The 23889-nt window shown below is 42.5% G+C and overlaps 1 protein-coding gene across 1 annotated transcript in view; it reads left to right on the forward strand.

The window, feature by feature from the left end:
* The window catches only part of SLC17A8 (solute carrier family 17 member 8), a gene marked incomplete at both ends in the record, with an annotated part of 43897 nt that extends 35432 nt beyond the window's left edge, over positions 1 to 8465 (forward strand). The window contains 3 exons of the mRNA XM_080935036.1: positions 1609 to 1719; positions 6714 to 6841; positions 8121 to 8465. Coding sequence (XP_080791162.1) covers positions 1609 to 1719; positions 6714 to 6841; positions 8121 to 8465 — 584 coding nt within the window. The remainder of the gene's footprint in view (positions 1 to 1608; positions 1720 to 6713; positions 6842 to 8120) is intronic.
* Positions 8466 to 23889: the final 15424 nt, after the last annotated feature.

Raw genomic sequence — 23889 nt, forward strand, 5'->3', positions numbered from 1 at the left:
GAATTTGGTCTGATAAAAAGTCCACTTAGCAAAGGAGCAGTAATAGGCTGCCCTTCCCTAAGACCCAGGACCTCCTTAGGGAAGAGCTTTGAGTAGTTCCAGAACCGGGCATAAATGGCCTTCTGTGGAAGAGGCCTCAAATGCAATCAGGGAGTGGTTTGTTACCCCTATACCATCCTTGCCACTTTGTGCCAATGGTACATGTTGCCTGGCAGGCATTATTGAGGCATGTAGGGTCCACCATTGTGTAAGACCATTGGTGGCTTCTCCCCGTAGGCCAAGGCAGAGATGGGAAAAGCACAAGTGAGATCTGACAGTAATGTCTGAGGCTGAGTAAGTGGGGTTTTATCTGGAGCCGAGGATTCAAGGAAGTCTGCTCTGGTCCTGAAGTTTCTGCTCCTGGGACCATATGTACATCCATGTGCATGTCGGTGTCTTGAGTACCCAACTTCCTTTCCTCCTCACGGTTTCTTCAGACCATCTGGCTCCGCTTTTGATCGCAAGGAGAAGAGAAGACGGTCCAAAGTTACACAAGTCCTGGTATTGAGGCAGAATCTGACATCAGGCCTTTCTGACTCTGTAGTCTAAGCCCTAGACATGGGTAGGCTGTTGACTGGCCCAGAGAAAGGGAGAAGAAGTGGGAGCGGTGGGTGGCTTTGGGATTTGGGGGAGTGTAAAGGAGAGGAGCAAACACTCAGTTGGTCTGGTTGATTTGGAAGCAACTGTAAGATCATTGTGTGGAGATGTGTGGACTCAGCTGGTTCCCAGAGTGAAGCCCCCACTCTAGTTATCTCCACACTCTGTGGATCCCAAGTCCATTTTTTGTGGTATTTGTGCCATTGTCCTGCTGCTGTTAGATGAATGTTCCCCCCCTTCTTCCCCGTCTTCTTTCCTTTCCACCCCACCCATGGGAATATGTGTCTTTATCATTTTCTCATCTTTCCTTTTGTCGTGCTGGAAGCATTTATTCTGGATGAAAAGGACAGCGAGGACACCCTCTGCTGTGATTTCTACCTACCTCTGCCTTCCAAGTATTAGAATCTTCCTGGTTTCATTTTCTAAAATTGAAATAGGATTTCACTATTTGATAAACTTACTTTAACCTCATTATATAGCCCAGGCTGTCCTTAAATCTGTGACCATTGTAACTTGGCCTCAGTCTCCAGGCCTGAGCCGCCACATCTGACTAAGAAACTTCTATTTCAGAGGATAACTACAGCTATTTGCGTTGGGAAGAAAATATTAGAGGACTGTTGTCACATAGGAGATCACAACTTACATAGTCCAAGGGGTTCACTGACTGTGTATATACCACTCAGATTAGCAGGAGCAGCTCTGGAAAGATCAACCATTCATATCCCTCATCCCAGGGCCATTGCTGAACCTACTAGGACCATTTGTTGTTCAAGGTGCACCAGGCAGCAAGATAGAAAGTTGACAGAACACCTAGGCAATGTCATAGTCATACAGTCAAGGATATTGTAGATGCTAAGCTAGCCTGTTTGTACTAAAACCTCAAGTTCATGAACATGGGTGAGTTTCATGCGCCTAGCCAATAGCTTTGGCAGAGAGACAGAAACATGACAATTCTTCTGTTTCCATTCACAGGCTTTGGCATGGAGGCGACCTTGCTCCTGGTGGTTGGATTTTCCCATACCAAAGGAGTAGCTATCTCCTTCCTGGTGCTTGCTGTGGGATTTAGTGGCTTTGCTATTTCAGGTAAAGCAGCCTCTGGGTTTCTGAGTCTTCTGTGTAGATTCACTAAGCCTGAGAGGGAAGGAAGGACAAGGAAATTAGAGCATAGTCATTTAATAGTCTAGGAATATTCATTGAATAGTTCCCAAGGAACAGAGCCACTGCACAGAGCTTCACAGAGCTTCATCACGTGAGACAACATGAGATCCACCAGCGCTGAGCTCAGAGCCCATTCAATCTGGGATTGTCTGTCCTAATTCTACCATGGGAAGGTGCACAAATACAGCTGTTTTCTCCAAGGTATAAGTGGAACCCAGGCATGTGTCCCAGGCTAGTCCCAGGTCACCCTACCTGACAGACTCACTTCCTGCTGGAGGCCTGCTAATTTTAGCTCAAACGGCCATGCCATTTGACAGGTGCTCACAAGCACTGGTAGAACCTAGATCAGTTTCTGTAGTTTTCAGTAAGTTTTTGTCTACTTTGTTGTTTTTATTTTACAAGTAAGACAGTGTAGGTCTGAGGTGGGGTGGAAGTAAGTCCTTTAGAACTAGTAAAGATGATGATGATAGTAGTAATAATAATAATCATAATAGTAATAATAATAATAGTAATAATAATAATAATCTTTCTCTTGTCACACTGTTAGCAATAAAGGAAGGGCAGTGTCTTAGTCAGGGTTTCTATTCCTGCACAAACATCATGACCAAGAAGCAAGTTGGGGAGGAAAGGGTTTATTCAGCTTACACTTCCACATTGCTGTTCATCACCAAAGAGTCAGGACTAGAACTCAAGCAGGTCAGGAAGCAGGAGCTGATGCAGAGGTCATGGAGGGATGTTACTTACTGGCTTGCTCAGCCTGCTTTCTTATAGAACCCAGGTCTACCAGCCCAGGGATAGCATCACCCACAATGGGCTGGACCCTCCCCCCTTGATCACGAGTTGAGAAAATGCCTTACAGATGGATCTCATGGAGGCATTTCCCCAACCGAGGCTCTTTTCTCTGTGATAACTGCAGCTTGTGTCAAGTTGACACAAAACCAGCCAGTGCAGGCAGAGACAGAGTTCTGATTGCCTCCAAGTTCTTTGTTCCTAAGGCACTTTAAGCATCAAATAGAATGGAAGCATACCAGAACAGAGGGATGTTGTATCTGTTTCCCCAACTACCCTAAGAGAGAGCAGTCTGGAGTGTCTATCAAAATAGAGCTCATCAGAAAGTACATTAGGAAAGAGATTTTAAAGAGTGTGCCGCCAACAACTTGGGTTTGGGGGTACACAGAACTGGGTCTGAGACCCTTCTTGACTACTTTTTGTGTATAAAAAATGTGCTAGATTACTTAAATTTTGATCTGGAGACTGTAGACCCATGACAGCAGTGTCTCTATGTTGCTGGGGGGATGCCCTGGGGTCTTTCATGAATCTCTCCCATGACTTGCTAGTTCAGGACAGTTCTCATCAGTGCAGGACATCCATTAGTGCTGGGCTCTCTCAGCCCTGTGGATATTGCTGCAAACAATTAAAAATCTTGGCCCTCATAGAATTTATGTTCTAGGGAAATCAACTGCTCAAGGTCTTACCAAAGTATTGCATGAGAACTAAAGTTTTATGCACTTACTGTTATTGTTTAATTACTCTGAATATAATGGGCCCAATGCTTCCCAAATGTTCATGTATATAGATACTACCCCAGGACCTAACAAAATAGAGTTTCTGATTTATTAAATATAGAGTAGGGCATGTAATTCTGCTTTTCTAACAAGCTCAACAGGATGACCTGGATCAACATCTACATTTTTTTGGGGGGAGGAACTTTGTGCATTCTAGGCAAGTCCTCTGTCACTGAGATATACCCCAACTCTTGGTCCGTTTGGACTATGAGTTTTCTATGGATTTCAGGGTGATGTTGGGCTTTCTAGATAGCCCAGGCTAGTCTTGAACTCTGGATTCTCCTTCCTCTGCCTCCCACTATGAGGACTGTGTGTGCCATCATACCTGGTGACAGTCTACATGCTGACTAGTGAAAATTCAGCAGTCCTCATGTGTGTTCAGGAGGGTGCTGAGGGAAACCTTCTCTCAATAGTTCTTTGCTATACCAAAGAGATTCATATCCTGTCTCCAGAGATACTGAGAAACCTTCAGGTTTACATTGCTTCCTTTCTTGAGGATGGTCAATTAATTCTCAGAAGAGTTTTTTTTCCTCCCCATGTTGGCCATGTTTTCACCTTTAATTTTTTTTGAGATTATAATTTAATTATAATATTTTTTCCTTTCCTTCCCTTTCCTTTCCTTAGACCCTTCCACATTTATCTTCCCTTTCTCTTTCAAATTCATGGCTTTTCTTTTTACTAATTGTTATTGCATACATATGTGTACATGTTTATACATGTACATTCCTATAACATGTAACTGTTCAGTCCGTATAATGCTACTTGTATGCATGTCTTCACGGCTGATGGTTTGGTGCAGGACAGTCGGTGTGCCCTTCCCTGGAGAAGGCCGTGCCTCCTATTTCCAGCCTCCCGCAGTGGCCTATCATTGTCTCTGATGCATGTAGTACTTTAATGGAGTACAAAAATCAGTGCCCCAGTTTCTCACTGACTTCCCATTGGAACACCAGCATTGCGTAGATAGAAACCTAATGGATTCCCTCGAGTTGTCTTAAGCCGTATGCCAAGGCGCTGGCTGCCTTTGGATCAGAGCAGAATGCTCCCTAATCCCATTAATTGCCTCTTATCTCTGGTTTCTTTTCTAAGAAAGTACTTATTGCATTCAAATCACAGTAAGATTAACTAATCACTCTGCTGTTTTTTGTTCCAAATTGTCTGGGACTTTGATCTGAAAGAGGTGTATTTATCACGGAGAGGATTTTTTAAAAAAATGTCTCCCTGAGTGTAGGTAGAGAAAAAGTTACCCAGATTGAATTTTAAAACAGATTCTCAGGTTTTATTTTTTGGGGGGAGGGGGTGGTTTATAGAGCAGAGAATGAAAAATCAAACCAACAGTCAGCAGGGAATGGGTGGAGGGCTAACGGTCCTCCCTTCACTCCTTTAGTGTTTGCTATACTGCCAGATTCTAGGAGAGGGGAGTCATTGCTATAACTGTGCTTGCCCCTGAGCCCTCTAGCTTCTTTGGATAGCTCTAAACCCATGTTCAACTACAGAGCCTATTTCCACTCTGCAGGTTATAAAAACAAACAAGAGTACGTGGAAGGGATTTGTAGAGCAGGGGGAAGGTAGGTAGGGGTGGCACGTGAGACTGATCAATAGATATTCTGCGTCTGTATGAACTTGTCAGAGAACAGGGAGGGGCTTGGAGAGATGGCTCAGCAGCTAAATGTGCTTGCTGAGTTTGGTTCTGAGAACCTATGTCGGGGCCTCGGAACCACCCATAAGTCCAGCTCCAGGGGATCTGATGCTACCTTCCGGCCTGCTGCAGATATCTGTGCTCACCTGCAGACACATGCATACACACAGAGAACTAGAAATAAAATAGCTGACTTTTTTTTTTTTTTTATTTTTTAAAGTGTCAAGGGACAAATTTAATATATTAAAAAATAGCCCATAAAGGCAAAGGAAGCAGATGTGTAACCAAACAAAACCCAGAATCCTTTGCTATACTTTCAGTAGCTTAAACTGGTAAATAATCACTAGTGTTTGAGTGATTCCTATAGGGCAGACACAGGATAGGTGGCTGCCTATGTCTTACATTCATGCGTATTGCTGGACACCATTTGCACCTGTGATCCCAAGTGTTCAGGAAGCTGAGGCAGGGGGATAGCTTAAGTCTGTGAGTTTGAGACTAACCGAAGGCGTTATCTCTAAATGAATAAAATAAATGAACAGAAGGCGAAAATAAAACAAATTAAGCAGGAAAGAGTGAACCTGACTTTCACTTCCAGTTACAGTTTACTTAATACACTATCATTTAGTTTAACTTCTGCAACAGTTTTATAAGAATGATTGCTCCAACCTGTAGATGAAGAAACTGAGAGCCAAGGATGTTAACTCTTTAGTCCAGATTAGCATCTCAGGTAAGCTGTCAGAGCCGAGGTCTAATTCCAACATACATGGCCTGGGTACCATGGCCAGGGTTGGTTTCCGGGGATTTGAGCTTCTTGCAATGCTTGCCCCACCCCTGTCTCATTTACTTGATGTACTCTTCCCTTCTGGTGGTACAGTAGCAGTGGAAACCTATTACATTGCCGCTTCCAGCTGCATCTTCTCTGATAGAAGAACTTGATGGAGAGACAGGGAGACGTTTCTTAGTAACAATAGCATCAGCTATAGCCTGGAAGCTGTTGTATGGTTTGAATAGTGTAGCTGTTCACATGGTATTGTGTGGTTAGAATAACATAGTTGTTTGCCACAGGTGTTCACATCTATATATTTCCTGTGTCTTATGTCACAGCCCCTTTTACAGATAAATAGTAAGATTATTTCCCTATTTGATTACACTTGGGAAATAGGCTTTGAACCCAAACACACAGACTTGAAATATGAAGAGCCTATAAGAAGTTAATGAAACTTCTGCTTATATTTATGCAAGTAGCTAGAAAATGTCTTTTGTAAGGCACCATGTGGCCACCAATGCAGTCTTTAGTGGTGGGCTGGGAGATGCTATAATGTAAGGTCAAGTTCTGTTCTATAGGATTTGATGGATACAGTCTAGGCCAGCCATAGGGTTTTTGTTTTGTTTTGTTTTTGGAGTTCCAGATCTTCTGGGCACATTTGCTCTAATTCTCACTACCAGAGCCCATAGAAACATTGCTAATTATACACACACACACACACACACACACACACACACACACACACATATATATATATATAACATATAGTCCCACTTTGTGAAGGCACAGCTTGGCAACATCCAATCAGAGCTTCTTGGTATAATATCCATTAAACATATATTAGAGAGGATCAAACTGTTTGGTGAACCTTGGGGCAAGCACACATGTTTCCCAAAGGGCGTTAAGGATTCTGTTCTCACCTTTGACTCTGAGGTTTTGGCTTTTACCGTAGGTTTCAATGTCAACCACCTGGACATCGCTCCACGATATGCCAGCATTCTCATGGGCATCTCAAACGGTGTGGGGACCCTTTCTGGGATGGTTTGTCCCCTCATTGTTGGTGCAATGACCAAGCACAAGGTAATGATCTCCTTTGTGGCTGTGAGCTGCAATAGCAAAGCAGAAACCCCACTTGAACTTGAGAACTCAGTGACTCACCCCAGTGCATCAGTGTATGTGTCCCTGTCCTTGACTAGGTCTTGAACAACTGCCTCCTCTTCCTCTTCCTTTCCTCCCGCTTCATCGTTAACTGATAGTGGCAAGACTAATCACTATCTAGATCTACATCTTCTTAGCTGAGAAAAGAATGTGTGTGTGGGAGAGAACTAAAGGCCATAGCGGTTGTTTAGAGACACAAAGAAGAAAGTCAGGCAACCAAAATGAACGATTTATTTAAGACTGCTGTATGGTTCTTAAGGGCTAACACTGGGTAGCCCACTTCCACTCATTACTTAGAATGTCACACACAAATTTGTGGTGTAACTTCCCTCCTCTTCTATGAGAAAATAAACAAACCATTAGTGAGCTTTCTTAAGAGCCTTTCGGGGGCTAGAGGGATGGGTCAGAAGCTCAGAGCACTTGCTGTTCCTTTAGAGGACCAGGATTCAGTTGCCTGCACCCACATGGCTCACAACCATTAGGGCGTCAGCATCACATCCCCTGGAGCTAGTGTTATAGATAGCAGTGAGCCAGACTGTGGGTGCCGGGAACTGAACTTGGGTCCTCTACAAGAACCTCCATGGTACTTACCCACTGATGTCCTCTTCTGGGTTCCATGGCATGGGTACACATATGCTGCACAGACCTGTGCGAAGATAAAACACCCACAAACAAGCTTAAAAACACCCTTGACCTTCAAGTATGTGGTGTCTTGTTGTTATTAAACTTACTTGTAACTTTAAAAAGATTTATTTTATATGAGTGAGAGTTTTGTCTGCTTGGGACTATAAATGCCACATATATATCATGGAAGACAGAAAAGGGCATCAGATTCCCTTGAGCTGGAGTTATAGATGGTTGTGAGCTATCATATGGATGCTGGGTGTGGATCTTCTACAATGACATACAGAGCATCTAACCCCTGAGCTATTCCCTCAACCCCATGTGACCTATGCCTTTTACGTATTTATTTTAATATGTGTTTATATTAAAATGACACTCATTGTGGTCTTTCATTTTCAAGCACTCAAATGAAGTATAGGGTCTGGATGTTGATTCTAATACAAGTCTACAATCTATGTGGAAGCTCAATGTGGTCTTTGAGGGGCAAGTGCTTTCATCCCCGGGAAGGCTGTTAGGGCTCACTGGTAACCTCTGTTTCTCCTTAAGCCATTAACAGCCACTATATTTCCTTTGTTAGACTCGGGAGGAATGGCAGAATGTGTTCCTCATAGCGGCGCTGGTGCATTACAGCGGAGTCATCTTCTACGGGGTCTTTGCTTCTGGGGAAAAACAGGACTGGGCTGATCCAGAGAATCTCTCTGAGGAGAAATGTGGAATCATTGACCAAGATGAATTAGCTGAAGAAACGGAACTCAACCAAGAGGCTTTCCTAAGTCCCAGAAAGAAGATGTCTTACGGAGCCACCACCCAGAATTGTGAGGTCCAGAAACCTGAGCGGAGACAACAGAGAGAAGCTGCCTTCGATGGGGAGGAGCCATTATCCTACCAGACCGAAGAAGGAGACTTCTCAGAAACATCTTAGCACCCATCTTCCCACAGCTTACAACCAGAAGTATCCATACTCATTGCCTTTCCCATACCTCGGCTTGCCAGGGGGGCAAATCATGGGGAAGGGGGAGACTAAATCAACAACAGAGAAAAGAGAAATGTCTTCTTACAAATATGGGAGTATGGGTCTCAGTCTCAGTTGATAACATAGTTGATCATATTTGGGGAGGGGTAGATTGGACATTGGTCATTGAGCCTTCTCTCAAAAGAACTAGTTGTTTAGGAAGAAATGGCTGGGAGAATAAGGAGTAGCTTGTTGTTCAAATTAACACTGGAAGAAATCCCTCTTTGGTCTGGAGAAGTACACGGTATTTGCCAGCACATCTCCAAGGATACCCTTGTAAAGGACAGTTTCCTAAACCCAGGGAAGGGAATCACTCATGGGGCCCTCGGTTGTGCCTGGTGCTTTGTGAACATTCTTATTAAACTCCCACATCAGATACAGTTATTGTTCCCATTTACAACTGAGAATATTCAAAGAATAGTTAACCTACCCAAGGTCATCCTCTCAGGGCCAAGGCTGAGACTGACAGATGAGCAGGAGTTAAGGGGGGAAGGGAAGGAGGAAGGAAGAAGAGAGGAAGGGAGGGTCCAGCTCAGTGTGGGGACATTTTCAATGACAAAATAAAACAAAAATCAGCTGTTTTGTAGGTGATTCCATGTTTGGTCAAGGGCACACTTGCATATGTATGTGTGTCTATGTTTTTATGTATGGAAATATTTAGACTGGTGTGGCAGAGGGAATTCAAACGTATGAAATTCTAGAATCCAAAGACCCATAAGCTACTATATTATCTGATGGACCAAACAATGTGATAAATCCATGGCTTTCTTTTCTTTAAAAGTCACAGACAAGTGAAATACATAAAACTCAGTTACCAGTAAGGGTTGAAAAGAAGTATCTGAAGGATGGGTTGTTAAATTTTCAACCCTCTACAGCATAAGGAATTTGGTTCAATAATGTCTCAAGTTAACTATAAGCCCCTAACACACTTAATAACCTAAGGAGCAGGTCAGGGGAGATTATTTAGGTAACAGCTTCTTGAAAGAATCTTGTTCAAACAAATGTGTGCCACCAGCTTTCTTGGAAAGTGTGGTCAGATAATATAAAACTATGCCCAAAAGACACACAATGACTCCGTCTGTTAATGCTCACAGAAAACAAAAGCATAGCAGCAGTTTTATAGAGAAACAGTGCAGTCTAAGTATCTGAGAGAAGCAGGCCTATCACTGGTATTGAAGAACTCATCTGTAATTGTGAAGGGCAATAACATGGATACTCTCTAAATACATTTAAAATACCATGTTAGCATATAAGGGCATATTAGAAAAGAAAATTATTTTTCTGCTCCTTAGTTTTGAAATTTTTGTTTCTATTTTTCAGGAGGAAAATTTAATATGATGATAAAAATAAAGATTTACTTGCATAATATTTATTTTCCAGATTTTCCAATTTATTTTATTTCTGGACCCTTGCTATATACTTAAGAAGTTATAATGCACTTTATGAAAAGACTAATCGGGGCTGGAGAGATGGCTTAGTAGCTAAGAGCATTGACTGTTCTTCCAGAGGTCCTGAGTTCAATTCCCATCAACCACATGGTGGCTCACAACCATCTGTAATGAGATCTGATGCCCTTTTCTGGTGTGTCTGAAGACAGCAACAGTGTGCTCATATAAGTAAAGTAAAATTTAAAAAGAGACTTTAAAAAATAAATAAAATAAAAAGACTAATCATAGATTAAAAAAAGAAGAGCCGACTTCTCATTAAATAATATTCTTTATATCATCTGTGGCTAGTTTGCATTATCAGATGTTGTTAAGTCTTCCTATTGTGTGAATCCATGTAAGTCCCCTAGAGCAGTTCTGGGCACAAAAAAATCACTCAAGAAATAGATGTCACATCAGCATCATCTTTAACTCTTGTGTGACTATGTCATTTGTGAAGAAAGACTGTCATGTCATTTCATGCATTGGCCACAGAGTTTATGATGAAAATTGTACTGTTTTCTTGGTAAAAAAAAAATTAGGAAAAATAGTGTTTATTTCTTTGTGTGTTAATAAAGGATAATAATTATAAGTGTGAAAAAAAACTCACGATGATCACAAAGATCATGTAGATTATGACATTAGTTAGTGTTGACTTCATGCAGAAATAGCACATTTTGCTTTTAACTTGCGTGTATGTATTTTTTTTTAATGGTGGGCTGGATCGTGGCATTAAACACTATGAAGCATGTTGCCTTGTGGTGATGTTATTTCCATGTGGGTGGCACTGGGTCACTAATTACACTTGCACAGCACTGACAAGCGACAGGGGCCAGATCTTGTAGATCTTGCTCTTGCTGTCCATTTGCAGAGCTACCCTTTGGAGTGGACAGTGGGTTGCAGTGGGAGGAGTCCCGAGGGTGCTGGATTAGCGAAATAAAGTCCTTGTACTTTGTCTAGTAACTGCTGTCTTGGCTATCTCCAAAAGTGAGAAGGAGAATAATTATGTCTTAAGTACAATGGACTATTTGTTACATTTTTCTGGGCGTTAAATCCTGCATGGATCCCAGTATTTCTATTTCACCCCACAGCCCTACAAGCTCAGTGAACTCGCTTCCTTCCCTTTCATCTTTCCTTGGATAGTCACATCATCCTGGAATCCTGTCCAGCTGGAACTTCAGAACAGCCTTTGACTTAAGAAAATGTCCAGAGGTCTTTCTTTTCTCTGCCAAGTCTCTTTTTTTCCATCTACATCTTCTCTCAAGATGTGGCTTTATTTTAAATATCGTTAGCATATATTAATTGTTCATAACAATTGGCTTCATTGTGACAGTGTCATTAAGACATACGCACAAGGTCTTTTGGTCACATTCACCCCATTACTTTGATTGCGACCCCCTTTCTGATCCTCTCTCTTTCTATCTAGTCCCCCTTTTACACTAATTTTTGTTGTTTTCTTTCGTGATTCAAAGACATTCATTTGGCTTGCTAACAAGAGCATGGGCATCTTATCAGTGGCACTTACAAATGTCCCTTCTCCACAACAACCATTAAATGCTTGTAGATCTTCAGGGAGGTGGAGGGGGCCTTGAGTCCTCCCTACTCTGTGACAGGGTGGTGAAGTTGTCTCAGACTTTTGTGAAGTTAACCACAGTTGCTGTAATTTGAGAGCACAAAAGCCAAGGCATGCCTGGCAGATAGCATTCCACAACATTCTACCTGCCCTTACTGCGCCTCCCCCACCGCCCAGGCTCTTACAGTTTTTTTCCTACCTCCTCTTTCACAGTGTTTCTTGAATCTTGAAGAGGGTGATAGAGATGTCACATTTAGGGTTGACAGTTCAGCTGTTTCTTTGATTAGTTATGCATCTTGAGTCCCTTTCTCCGACTAAAGATGACATTAATATATAGGCATAAGCATGATTTTGAAGGCAACTTGATAGGCACATCGTTCCACTTAGCAAAGTAGTAGCAGTAGCTTTCTCAGTAGGATCTATATTTATTGACCAGTTTTACAGCACAAGGCATGAATTTCTCACTGTGAGGTGGGCTTCAGTTTCAACCAGAAAGTAATTAGTTGCTTAGATCATCACCGTACCGCTGGTGCACAAGTGGGCGTAACTTGTCCCATGGTTTGAATGTAGGAGACAGTATCCACATCAGTACAAGGCTATTGATAAACTCACACCAGCCCCCACCTCCAAGCAGCCTGCATAGAACATTGCAGCCTATAAAGGGTAGCCTGCAAAGGAGAGGCTTCTATTGTAGTTCCAACAATGAGGACTGCGGATAAGCAGTCTCCTGGCTGAGCTGGCTGAGGAAAGACTCTGGGCCATGCATTTTAAGAGGGCGGCTAAATCAAGCTTCCCCAATATCAGCAGATCCTAATGCTTTAGCCCTTCAAACCCGCTTTGTTGCTCTTGCTCTGTCCTCTGGAGGTGCTGGTGCCTAAGGTTTTGCAGCTTTCCTGGTGGCTGTGACACAAGTCAGCTCCCTTCTTTTTTGAGTCAGTTCCTCAGAAGCTGGCTTAGCTTCACACATGCCTCCATAAAACATCCTGATTATAACTTTTCCTCCCACGTGGTCTTAAATTTTTAATTGCAATTTTAGAAAGCAGATATAAATCTGATCTGTTGTGTTTAATAAGTCAACCAGTATGTCCCGTTGTCAGCGTAAGCCTCCCTAAACACCATGTAGATTTTGAAAAGGGAGCCCACTGGACACCTATATATGCTGCAGGGCATGTGACAAGTTATTTCCAACCCTGGATGCCTGTGAGAAAAATTCCCTGATCTCTCTGTGTCTCTGTCTCTGTGTCTCTGTTTCTGTTTCTCCCTCTCCCTTCCTACCTCCCTCCCTCTCTCTCAGGTTTAGCCCACTCCCAACATAACTACCAAGTATTCAGGGAAACAGAGTAGGAGCCCCTAGTTCTTGAGTCTCACTCCACCTGTGCAGTTGCTGAGAAGAGGGAGCCCACTGACTCATCTGGCTTTTACCTCTACCTGTCCGTGGGCCTTTGGACCAAACTCCCAGGCAGGATTTTCCACTTCACACTAAAATAAACAAGCCTCCCGTCCTGACTCTGAGATCATCATTGTCTGTGTTACTGCCACATAAGAGAAGCTGAGAAGAAAGGAAACACGAGGAACTAAGCCAAAGATTAAATTAACATTAGACTAAACTATGAACCTAATCTTAAATTTGATATTTAATTAGTTTATTCACTAGATGAAACCTCCTATTTAATTAGATTGGATTAAGAACTAGGGCTGCTGTCTAGTGTATGGGTAAAGCATTTGTTTACCAGTTATGAGGTCTTACGTTTTTCAATCCTCAGCACATAATAATTAATATGACTAATTTACTGATTGTTTAAAGTTTTATTTGTTTCAATCCATCTGTATCTATCTATATATGTATGAATGTCTGCATGTATGAATGTGCTTCACGTGTGCACCTGATACCCTCAGGGACCAGAAAAGGGTGTTAGAACCCCTGGAGCGGAAGGTACAGGAAGTTCTGAGCCATGAATGACGATGTTGAGAACAGACCAGGGTCCTCTGCAAGAACAGTTATGTATTACTGACAACTGATCTACATGTCCAGTTTAATCTTAATTGAAAATTAAGAAGCTAGATGTGATGGTAGATGCTAAATTCTCCTAGCACACAGGAAGATGAGTCAGGAGGATTGCTATAATTCAACCCTAGTGTCGGGGAGAGAGTGAGTAACAAGACTCCCAGTGACTAAGGGTTCCTTCTGCCCACATCCTCACTAACATTTGCCATTGTTGATTTCTTAAGGACAGCCATTCTGACTCTGGTGAAATGTTTGCTAGCCATTTGTGCTTCTCAGAACACTCTTCAGCTCTATGGCTCCTTTTCTTGCATTGGGTTTGTTGGTTTGTGATGCTTTTGTTTTTAGTTTTTCAAAGGCCCACGAGTAAGGGTTTGCTCCTTATCATAGAACTATCAGAGGTAGGTGGAACTTAGTAGGTGGGGCCCAATGGGAGGTCTTAGGTCTCTCCAGTTGAACCTTCAAAGTGAACTGAGGGAGCCCTATCTCCTTTGTATCAAACTATGAGGTTAATGGATGCTTTCTGCCCTGTGCTCCCAGAGCATAACCTAAGCAGCAGCTGTGGTCAGAGCAACTGATTTCAATGTGTCTGTCTCAGTTAGGGTTTCCATTGCTATGAAGACCATGACCAAGGCAACTCTTAAAAAGGCAAACATTTATTTGGGGCTGGCTTACAGTTTCAGAGGCTCAGTCCATTATCATCAATAGCAGGAAGCACGGTGGCATGCAAGCAGACATGGTGCTGGAGAAGGAGCTGAGAGTTCTGTATCTTGATCCCAAGGCAGTCAGAAGAAGAAGACTATCTTTTCAGCAGTTAGGAGGAGGGTCCAAAAGCCCATACCTACAGTGATGCACTTCCTCCAACCAGGTCATATCTCCAAATAGTGCCATTCTCTGGGTGAAGCGTATTCAAACCACCATAGTAGCTTTGTAACATATTTCTTTACACTTGAAATAGACAGATGACTGAAATTCCAGGACTTGAAAGCACTTTAAATCCACTAGTACACAATATAATTTGCACCCCTCCCCTTTTGTAATATAATGCCTAGACTCTGAAACAAAGTTTGCAAGAAACCACCAAGAAATACAATTAACATGGAAAATGTATATGGTAGAATCCTCCCAGGAGAATCTCTCAGCGTTCTCTGGTAGAAATGTATGGCATCAAGCCTCAGCCAGAGCAGATTAATTTTCCTTTTCTAAACGCAGCATGAGAGTAGAAATTCTTGGTGAAGCCCACACACTGTTTGCCACACCTTTCTCTTGCTGAGAACATCATGAAGAAGGAAGAAGAACTGTAGTCATAGCCTGAAACTAGATAGGTGTTTGGTGTTCTGGATGCAGCCTGTTATGAGAGAAGCCTCCAGTGAGTCAGTGAGTTGAGCTGAGACCTCCAGAATTCCCCATTTGTGGCCCATGGGTGAGATTTATAAAACCTATTTAGACAGTATGGGAGGAATGTCAATGAATCTGATAATTCATCTTTGTATTCATTGGCAGCTGCTATAACCTTAGTGTTGACTTGATACAACAGAGGCTAAAGCTTGCTCAGAGTAGGGGCTGCAGGGAACAGTTCTAGCTATGGTGCCTTTTCTGGAAGCCTGGTTCCAGAGCTCAAGTGCAGAGTTTTCCTTCTTAGCTTATTTTCTTCTTTCCTCGTTTATCCTCCCTTCTCTCCTCGGTCACAGAAGGGCCCCTGTCATCATGGGTAGTTAGGCAGGTAAGAATATCTTCAGTATGTCCCTCTTAGATCCAACTCTGTCATTCCATATGGAAACTATAAGCCACTAAAATGAAAAAGCTGAACTCAATTGGAAAGTCCCGACATAATTTCTTCTCACACCATGCACCACCTGATTATAATATGTACCTGAGCAAGATGACCAGCACTCTAGGGCAGCGGTTCTCAACTGTGGGCTGTGACCACTTTGGGAGTCATGTATCAGATACCCTGCATATCAGGGATTTAGATTATGATTTATAACAGTAGCAAAACTGCAGTTATGAAGTAGTGTATTAGTCGGGGTTCTCTAGAGTCACAGAATTTATGGGTAATCTCTATATAGTAAGGGGATTCATTGGTGACTTACAGTCTGTAGTCCAACTCCCCACCAATGGTAGGCAGCAGCTGTGAGTAGAAGTCCTAGGATCTAACAGTTGCTCAGTCCCACAAGGCAACCAGGCTAAGAGAGCAAGCCTTCCTTCTTCCAATGTCCTTATGTAGGTCTCCAATAGAAGATGTGTCCCAGATTAATGGTGTGTCCCACCACATCTGGATCTGGGACTTGCTTTGTCCCAGGTGACCTTGAGCTCAGCGATTTCCTTGCCTTAGTGTCCTAAGATTCATAGTCTCTATGCCTCAAGATCAGGATCAAAGGTGAGCCTCCCAATTCTGAATTGTGGTTCATTCATTCCAGATAAAGTCAAGTTGACAACTAGGAATAGCCACTTTATGGTTGGGGTCACCACCATATGAGGAGCTGTATTAAAGGGTCAAAGCATTAGGAAGGTTGAGAACCACTGCTTTAGAGAGACAATGCTAAAGTCTTTGAGAAATTAATGGAAAATACTCTGAGGTCCTGGGAATAAATACCCATAAAGACTGGATAAATTCTACTACTTAAAGAATTGTAATCAAAGTGAATCTCATTTCTTTCCAGATTAAATGATTCTGCACAGCATGAGTAAGCATTTTAACTAATTACATAACTCTCTCACAGCCCAGCATGAGTAAGCATCTAAACTAATTATTTAACTTTCTCACAAAGTATCTTTTTGTGTTTAAAGAGTGCCACTTGTTCAAAGTTGTTTCCAAGATTTTATGGTCAAAGATCATCACTGCAATCTACAGTTTTAAGAATGACATGTTTCCTTGGTTATTTTAGTCTCATGGGAACTGAGTATTGTGGAGTTCACACTATCAGTTGTGATCTAAGATATGATCCTGATTGTTATTAGGAATTCAAAATCATTTGTTGAAATGGTGGTCAAGAGTCAAATGACTCTGCTTTTTAAAAAATTATGTTAATCTAGTGCTTGCAGGTTTATGTGGCTTGACTATGCTTAAAAAGAGTTCACTTTGAGGAGGAGATTCTAAGATCCAGTGGTCCAACAAAGACATGTAATCAGCTCTGTCTCTTTGATAAAGGTCACTTCATATATATGTGTGTATATATATATATATATATATATATATATATATATATGTATATATATATATATATATATATGTGTGTGTGTGTGTGTGTGTGTGTGTGTGTGTGTGTATGTGTTATGTGTACATGTGTATATGTATATACATGTATGTGTGTATGAACATGTGCACATGTATACGCATCTGTGCACATGTATACACAAACATGTATATGTATATCATATATGCGCATATGTATATATAAGTGTATGTGTATATGTATACACATACATAATATATATATATCATGAAGCCAATGTTCATCTAATACATATATGCGTATATATATACATATATATACATATATATTGTGATGGTTTATACATGCTTGGCTCATAAAGTGGCATTATTAGGAGGAGTAGCTTTGTTGGAGTTGGTGTGTCACTCTGGGCGTGGGCTTTAAGACCCTCATTGTAGCTGCCTGGAAGCCAGTCTTCTGCTAGATGCCTTCAGAATAAGAGGTGGAAGGAACGCTCAGCTCCTGCAGCCCCACATCTTCCTGGATGCTGCCATGCTCCTGCTTTGAAGATAATGGACTGAACCTCTGAACCTATAAGCCAGCCCCAATCCAATGTCATCCTTATAAGAGTTGCTGGTCACGGTTTCTGTTCACAGTAGTGAAACTCTAATTAAGACATATATTTACATATTTTAGAAATACTCAAGACTATGCTTCTTATGGGTAGATTCATCAATATATCTGAGACAAGTACCTTGAAGAGTTGTATATCACATATCAGTAAATGCCAAACTGCTAAGTTTCTATGTTTCCGGGCACAAATCTATTTATTTGCTCATAGTTCTCTGAGTCAGAAATCTGGGCTGTGTTCAGGAAGACGGCTCTTCTATTGGCCTCTATGTGGCTCAATCTGGTGACTGCAGTTATACAGTGCTTGGCTGTGACTTGGCTTCACTGGTAGCTGATGCCACCAGTAGGCTGTAGTCACCCTGTTCCACACCACGTGACCTCTCATGCTCCACTCAGGCAGACCCAGCATTTTAAACCAGGGTGGACGTGGGTGGGTGTTGTGTGAGGGAGATAACAGGAGGTACAGTGCCTCTTGCAGCCAACTCTCAGGCTGTCTCACACTGTCATGTCTTCTGTGTTTTACAGAGTACAGACAGCTGGATTTGGACTTGGGTTATTTTAAGAGAGCATATGAAGTGGGGAGAGGATATGGAAGGTGTCGGGTGTGGGGGAAATTTGAAGAGTATGAATGAATATGGTCAAAACAAATCGTATGAAACTCTTAAAGAATTGATACAAATATTTTTAAAACAGAAAAGAACCGAGACCGTGTACCCACATGCCTTTAATCCCCCACACTTGGAGACTTGAGTCAGGAGGACTGTCATGAATTTGAGGGCCAGGCTAGTTAACATAGCAAGGACCAGTCAGAGCTCGAGAGAAAGACCCTGTCTCCAAAAACAAGACCAAAAATACCCAAACAAATAAAAGACCAAGAAATGACTTGGTCTGAAGGGACTAAAGAGATGACCCAGAGATTTAGGGCACTGTTCTTACAAAGGACCCAGGTTTGATTCCCAGCACCCACATGGTGGTTTACAACTGTAATTCCAGTTCCAGCATACCCCACACCTTCTTCTAACCTTTTCAGGCACCAGGCACACATGTGGTGCAGATACATGCAGGTAAACAATTATACAAATAAACAATGAACTCAAACTACAACAGAAAAACAAACAATCCAAAACAACAGCAACAAATGAAGTAAAACTACATACATTGACATGTGATTTTTTAAATATTTATTTTCTTTACATCCAGATCACAACCCCCACCTATCCTCTCCTCTCAGTTCTACCCTTACAAGTTCCTCCCCCATTGCTCCCTCCCCTTCCTCAGAGAAGGAGACTCCCCTTTGGGTACCACCTCCCCCCAGGACATCTAATCCCAGTGGGACTAGGTACCTCCTGTCCCACAGAAGCCTAACCAGGCAGTTCAGGTAGGGGAAGGGGTTCTACTGGCAGGGAACAGAGACAGAGACAGCCCCCATTCTACTTTTCAGGGGAACCACATGAACACCAAACTGCGCATTTACTATAAATGTGTAGGAGGTCTAGGTCCAGATCCTTGTGAGCCCCCATGGTTCCAGGTTAGTTGACTCTGTGGGTCCTTTTGTGATGTCCTTGTGACTTTTAATCGCCACAGAAGAAAACACTGTACTCATTAATAGTCATCCTTGCCTTCTCTATCTACTTCCTGTATCTATGGTTTTGCCCATTGCGGCCACTTCATATAATTAGCATCCTATAAAGCATGGCCTTTTGTATATGGCTTCTTTCACTTAGCATGGTTTTGAGGTTATATTACAGCCATTTCCCAAAGAACAGAACAGTATTTAACTATATGAATACACTGTGCATTATTTTTATGCATCAGTTGATAGGAATTGGGTTTATTTCTACTTTTGTGGACATTAGAAATATATATCCCGCCTCTTTAAGGAAACTTTTGACTACTGTTTCATGGGCCTTTTTCAGTGTTTAAAGATGTGGTGGAAATGTCTCATTGGCTCCCAACAGTTATTAGAATGATTTTATTAAAATAGAAGATTATGGGGGCTTGGGAGATGGTTCAATGGATAAGGGTTCTTGCTTTGCAAGTATAATGCATTTGAGTCTCCAGAGCTCACATAAAATGCTGTGCATGGCTGTTCATGCCTGTAACCTCAGCATTGGTTGGATGTGTGCTGAGGCAGGTAGACACTGAGAACTAGATCCTGAAAGCTTGTAGGACAGTTAGCTCATCTGAAACAGAGAGAGCTCTTGGTTCAGTAAAAGACTTTGCTTCAAGGCAGTAAGGCTTAGTGTTACAGGGAGACGCTGATGTCTTGTTCTGGCCTCTGGTGGCATGTGCACACGTGGGTGCATGTATCCATGATTGTGTAGACTACACATACACTGTGCACACACATTCTCTCTCTCTCTCTCTCTCTCTCTCTCTCTCTCTCTCTGTCATGCGCACACACAAAGAATGAAGCATGCTTCTTTTTTCCTCTTAAAAATGCTGGTCCTCAGTTTGTTCTCACTTCACTTTTTTGGGTGTCTCCTGTGTGTCCGCCTCACTGGGCTTCTGTCTGTTGCTCAATCGTATCTTTGTGCTCCATTCAGGGCCTTCCAGCGTGCATTCCATCTTTTCCATTAGAATGAAGAGCCCAGGGGATGGGGGGCAGGATCACTTGTGTGTCCCTTTGACTGCTCCGTCTGTGGCACACAAAATTGTGCCTGACAGATCGATTGCTAGTCATTAAATATATGTATCATAAGCAAGAGTGAGCATGTTTCTACACCAAATGGCTGACTCAATCTGAATAAAACTACCGGATTTCTTTGTGTGTGAATGAAAATATGCCTTATATTATGGGTTTAATCCATGCTGATCAGAAGTTCTAATGAGTATAGATAGGTCTTTGACCAGGCTTGTCAGTCAGACCTATTTCAAAAAAACACAGAAATGATTATGTAATGCATCAATATATTTGGTAGACAAAAAAAGGGTTGAAAACCTAGGATTTACATGAGGGAGACTGTGGGGAAACAAAGGGAATGCCCGGTGACGAGAAGCTTGGGGTCAACTGCTCCAAATTTCCATCTAAGAGGGTCTTGGAGCACTTGGGTAATTACTGAGAAATTCCAGGAAAAGGAGCTTCATTGGAAATGTGCGTTTATCAGCACATACCATTTGCTGGGCTGTTCAAAGGTTCCTGATGCAATTCATTTTGGCAGCTCCTGTATTAAACTGAGGCAGCAGAGTGTGGCAAAGGTTTTATTTATCTCCTGTTATTATCTGTTGACTTTCAAAAGACCCAGTAGCAGGTAGCTATAGATTAGCTAGCCTATCGGGAAGGGTGAACCAATGTCTTGGGAGGCCCAAGGTTCCATCAGCCCCCTCTTCACGGTACAGGTGTCTGACCAGAGATCTGGGAGCAAAAGAACAGACACAAAACTTGTATTAAATAAAGTTTGGCTGAGGTAAACAGAAATTTCTGGTTTGAGGGAAATGCTAACTGTTCTCAGTTCAAAGCTGACCTTTGACCCTTGTGTCATCCCTGTCACTACTGCAACATGCTGAGACAGGTATGATCTTTCTTTTGACGAGAGATGAAGACACACGGAGGGTAAACCATTTACCCCAAGGTCACACACATTTGGTAGAAGACCTGGGAGTCAAATCTTAGTTGTTTTTTACTATGAAAGTCTTTGGCTTTTCTCTAAAGGATGGTGCATCCAAGTGGGAAATTGTCTCCAAGGCCTAGCTAGTCCTGTCCCTCAGCTGTCACCAGTGATTGATGATGACACCATCTTCAGTGGGTGCTGTCTAGGAATAGCAGGTACAACACTGGAGCTTCTGGAATATTTGAATGCACACATATTTAAAAGAAAAGAATTTCTTGCATTTGTGGAGAAATGAAGACAGTAAACATAATGTTCACTTTTTAAAAGGGCGGTTAGTTATGGTGGGAAAATGTAGAGCAAGTAAAGGGGGTTTAGAAACACCCAGAGGCAAGCTTCGCACAAAAGGAGATGTAGATGCCCTGGATGAAGCTTTTTGATGTAGACAGGAGAGAGGCGAAGGTAGAAACACTTATTGGATGTGAGAGACACCAAGCTCTTACTAGAAACAAAGGCACAGAGGGGTGGGTGGTGGGTGGTGAGGTGAACCAGTGACTTTACAGAGCATTGTACAGAAAGACAGTGAAATGAAGGAGCCTCAGAGGGACTTGGGGAGATAAATAATAGCATCCAGATTACTACTGAAAGGATCCCCTGGCTGAGTGAAGGGCGGGGCGGGGCGGGGCGGGGCGGGGCGGGGCAGAGTCTTCAATAGAGTAGATGAGAGCGCTTGCCCCTAAAATCAGGTGGTAGCAGCGTTGGCAGAAGGCAGTGGTGGAATCTGGATTAAGATGTGCTAAGGGACAGGAAGGATAGAAAGGAATCAAGTATACCTACCCCATTCCTGATGGGTCTGTCTCTCTCTCTGAACTGAAGCCTCTAAGCACAATGCCACAAGAAAATGGACGGTTCCAGAATTTTCCCAATATATGTAACATATTAACAAGGAGCTTGTAGTCAGAGAAGACATTAAAATACTACAAAGCAGTTCATCAAAACAGTCAATCATAAGGCATAGTCTTTAAAGAACAAAAATCAGAAAATTCCTTTAGGCCCTCTACTTGGGCCATTCTTGTGACTATGGTCAATAGAACTCTTGGAGTCTCTGAGCCTTCATTTCTTTTGCTGTGCGATATTGGTTATTCTTCTGCCCTGATAATGAGGCAATTGGACTTCCATGGGAACAGTGGCTTTCTTTGCAATACCACTGACCAAGGCACTTAGTAAAGGTGCTTGGCACATAGTAGGCTTTTAATAAACAAGTGTTGGCAAGACTAGATGAAAGAAAATGTTCTCAAAGACAATTGGGAAAAATACATAGATCTATGCCAGGTTAATTATTAGTGAACAAGTCAGCTTGTGGCAGGGACTGAATTCACAAGGTAATTACTTTGCATCATCTCTTCCTGTCATTTCTGGTTGTTTGTGGCATGGAATAAAGATGCTTCCTGGGAGTTTCTAGCCCCCGGTGCCCAACACACATTTCCATTAGCCAACAGCATCTGGATAGCTGACGTAAGAGCTGTTGGATGAACATAAGTTTTAAACGTAAGAACATCTGTTCCCTTAGCATTAGAGAGCCTCTCCACACCATGTATCTGATCTGTGCTGAGACACACAGGTACAGAAACTAGGGAACTCCAGGTCTGAACTCTGCTGGGTGGGAAGACAGGTGGGTAGGCCAGCGGGCAGGCAAGTCAAGCTCTTAGGACTGGGGACAGCAATTGCCCCTTAGGAAGCACTAGCCAAACTCCATCTCACTGCAAACCCGCCCACCCCTCTCGGATCCAGTTTCCTCACACACACGATCTCTGACACTCGTTTTATGGAAGGGTATGTTCCATACAGAGGAGTGCGACAACGACCCTGCTCGTGTGATTATCACGTGATCGCAGTGAGAAAACAATGTGGTGACTCGGGGCTGTGCTTCTGTGAGAAAACTCTTGAGCCTCTGGCTAAAACTCTAGCACTAGAAAAGTGACGCTGGCAACATTCCACCTTCCCTTGACATTATATTGCTAAATTAATGTGAGCAAATGTTTGAGGAACCGTCCTTAAGTTCCTTAGACTTCCAGGTCCTTTGTCTTAACTACGGCTAAAAAAATATTTAATATAACATCTAAATATGTGGACAATAACACATTTTAATGTTTAAAACTTTTGCAATTATTCTTTGGAAATTTCATATATATACATATTATATATATATATATACATATTATATATATAATATAGTTTGATCATATTCACATTCCACTTCCTCCTCCAATTTCTCTTGTGTCCTCCCCCATCACGTTCCCTCTCAACTTCATCTCTTCCTCCACCTCTCCTTCCTCCTCCTCTTCTTAACTTTCCTTCTTAATCCACTAGGTTGGGTCCAATTAGAGCCATTCATATGCACATGATATCGGGCCATCCACTGGAGCCTGGGCAGCCAACGAGGGGCAACTCTTCTGAAGAAGCTCACCTTCCCTCCCTTGGGAGGCATTGATTGCCAATAGCCTCTCGGCTATGAGGAGAGTCAATTGTAGCCTGTAACCTCTCCCCCCACCCCTCGCATGTTGGCACTCTGACTGGCTTGATCTTGTACAGGTCATGTTCAGGTGCCCACAGCTGTTGTGAGTTCACTAGTGCATTGTCCCTGTCATGTCTAGAAACTCCTGTTTCCCCACAGTAATTCACAACTTCTGGGTGTTAGAACATTTCCACTCTAGAGGCTTTGAAAGTGTTCCCAGATCCTTAGGGGAGGGGGGGGTCTGTTATGAATGCCATATTTTTTATAGAAAGAAAGTGGCCCAAGCTTCCATTGCTTTCAGAGTCCTACCCCTGGCTTTGTGAGGACTCCTCATAGTTTCCCTTCAGTTCTGTCATCTTGTGTCCTACTTTCCCTGTACACCATCTGTACAGACCTAACCACAGGAAGGCCCAAACACCACGTGTCTAACTCAGATTACCATGGAGAAGAGATTTTTTTCTATGTGGTTTGTTTGGTTAATGTGATG

Source organism: Micromys minutus (assembly GCF_963924665.1).
Source record: "Micromys minutus genome assembly, chromosome: 22".
In the NCBI taxonomy this organism is placed as follows: Eukaryota; Metazoa; Chordata; class Mammalia; order Rodentia; family Muridae; genus Micromys; species Micromys minutus.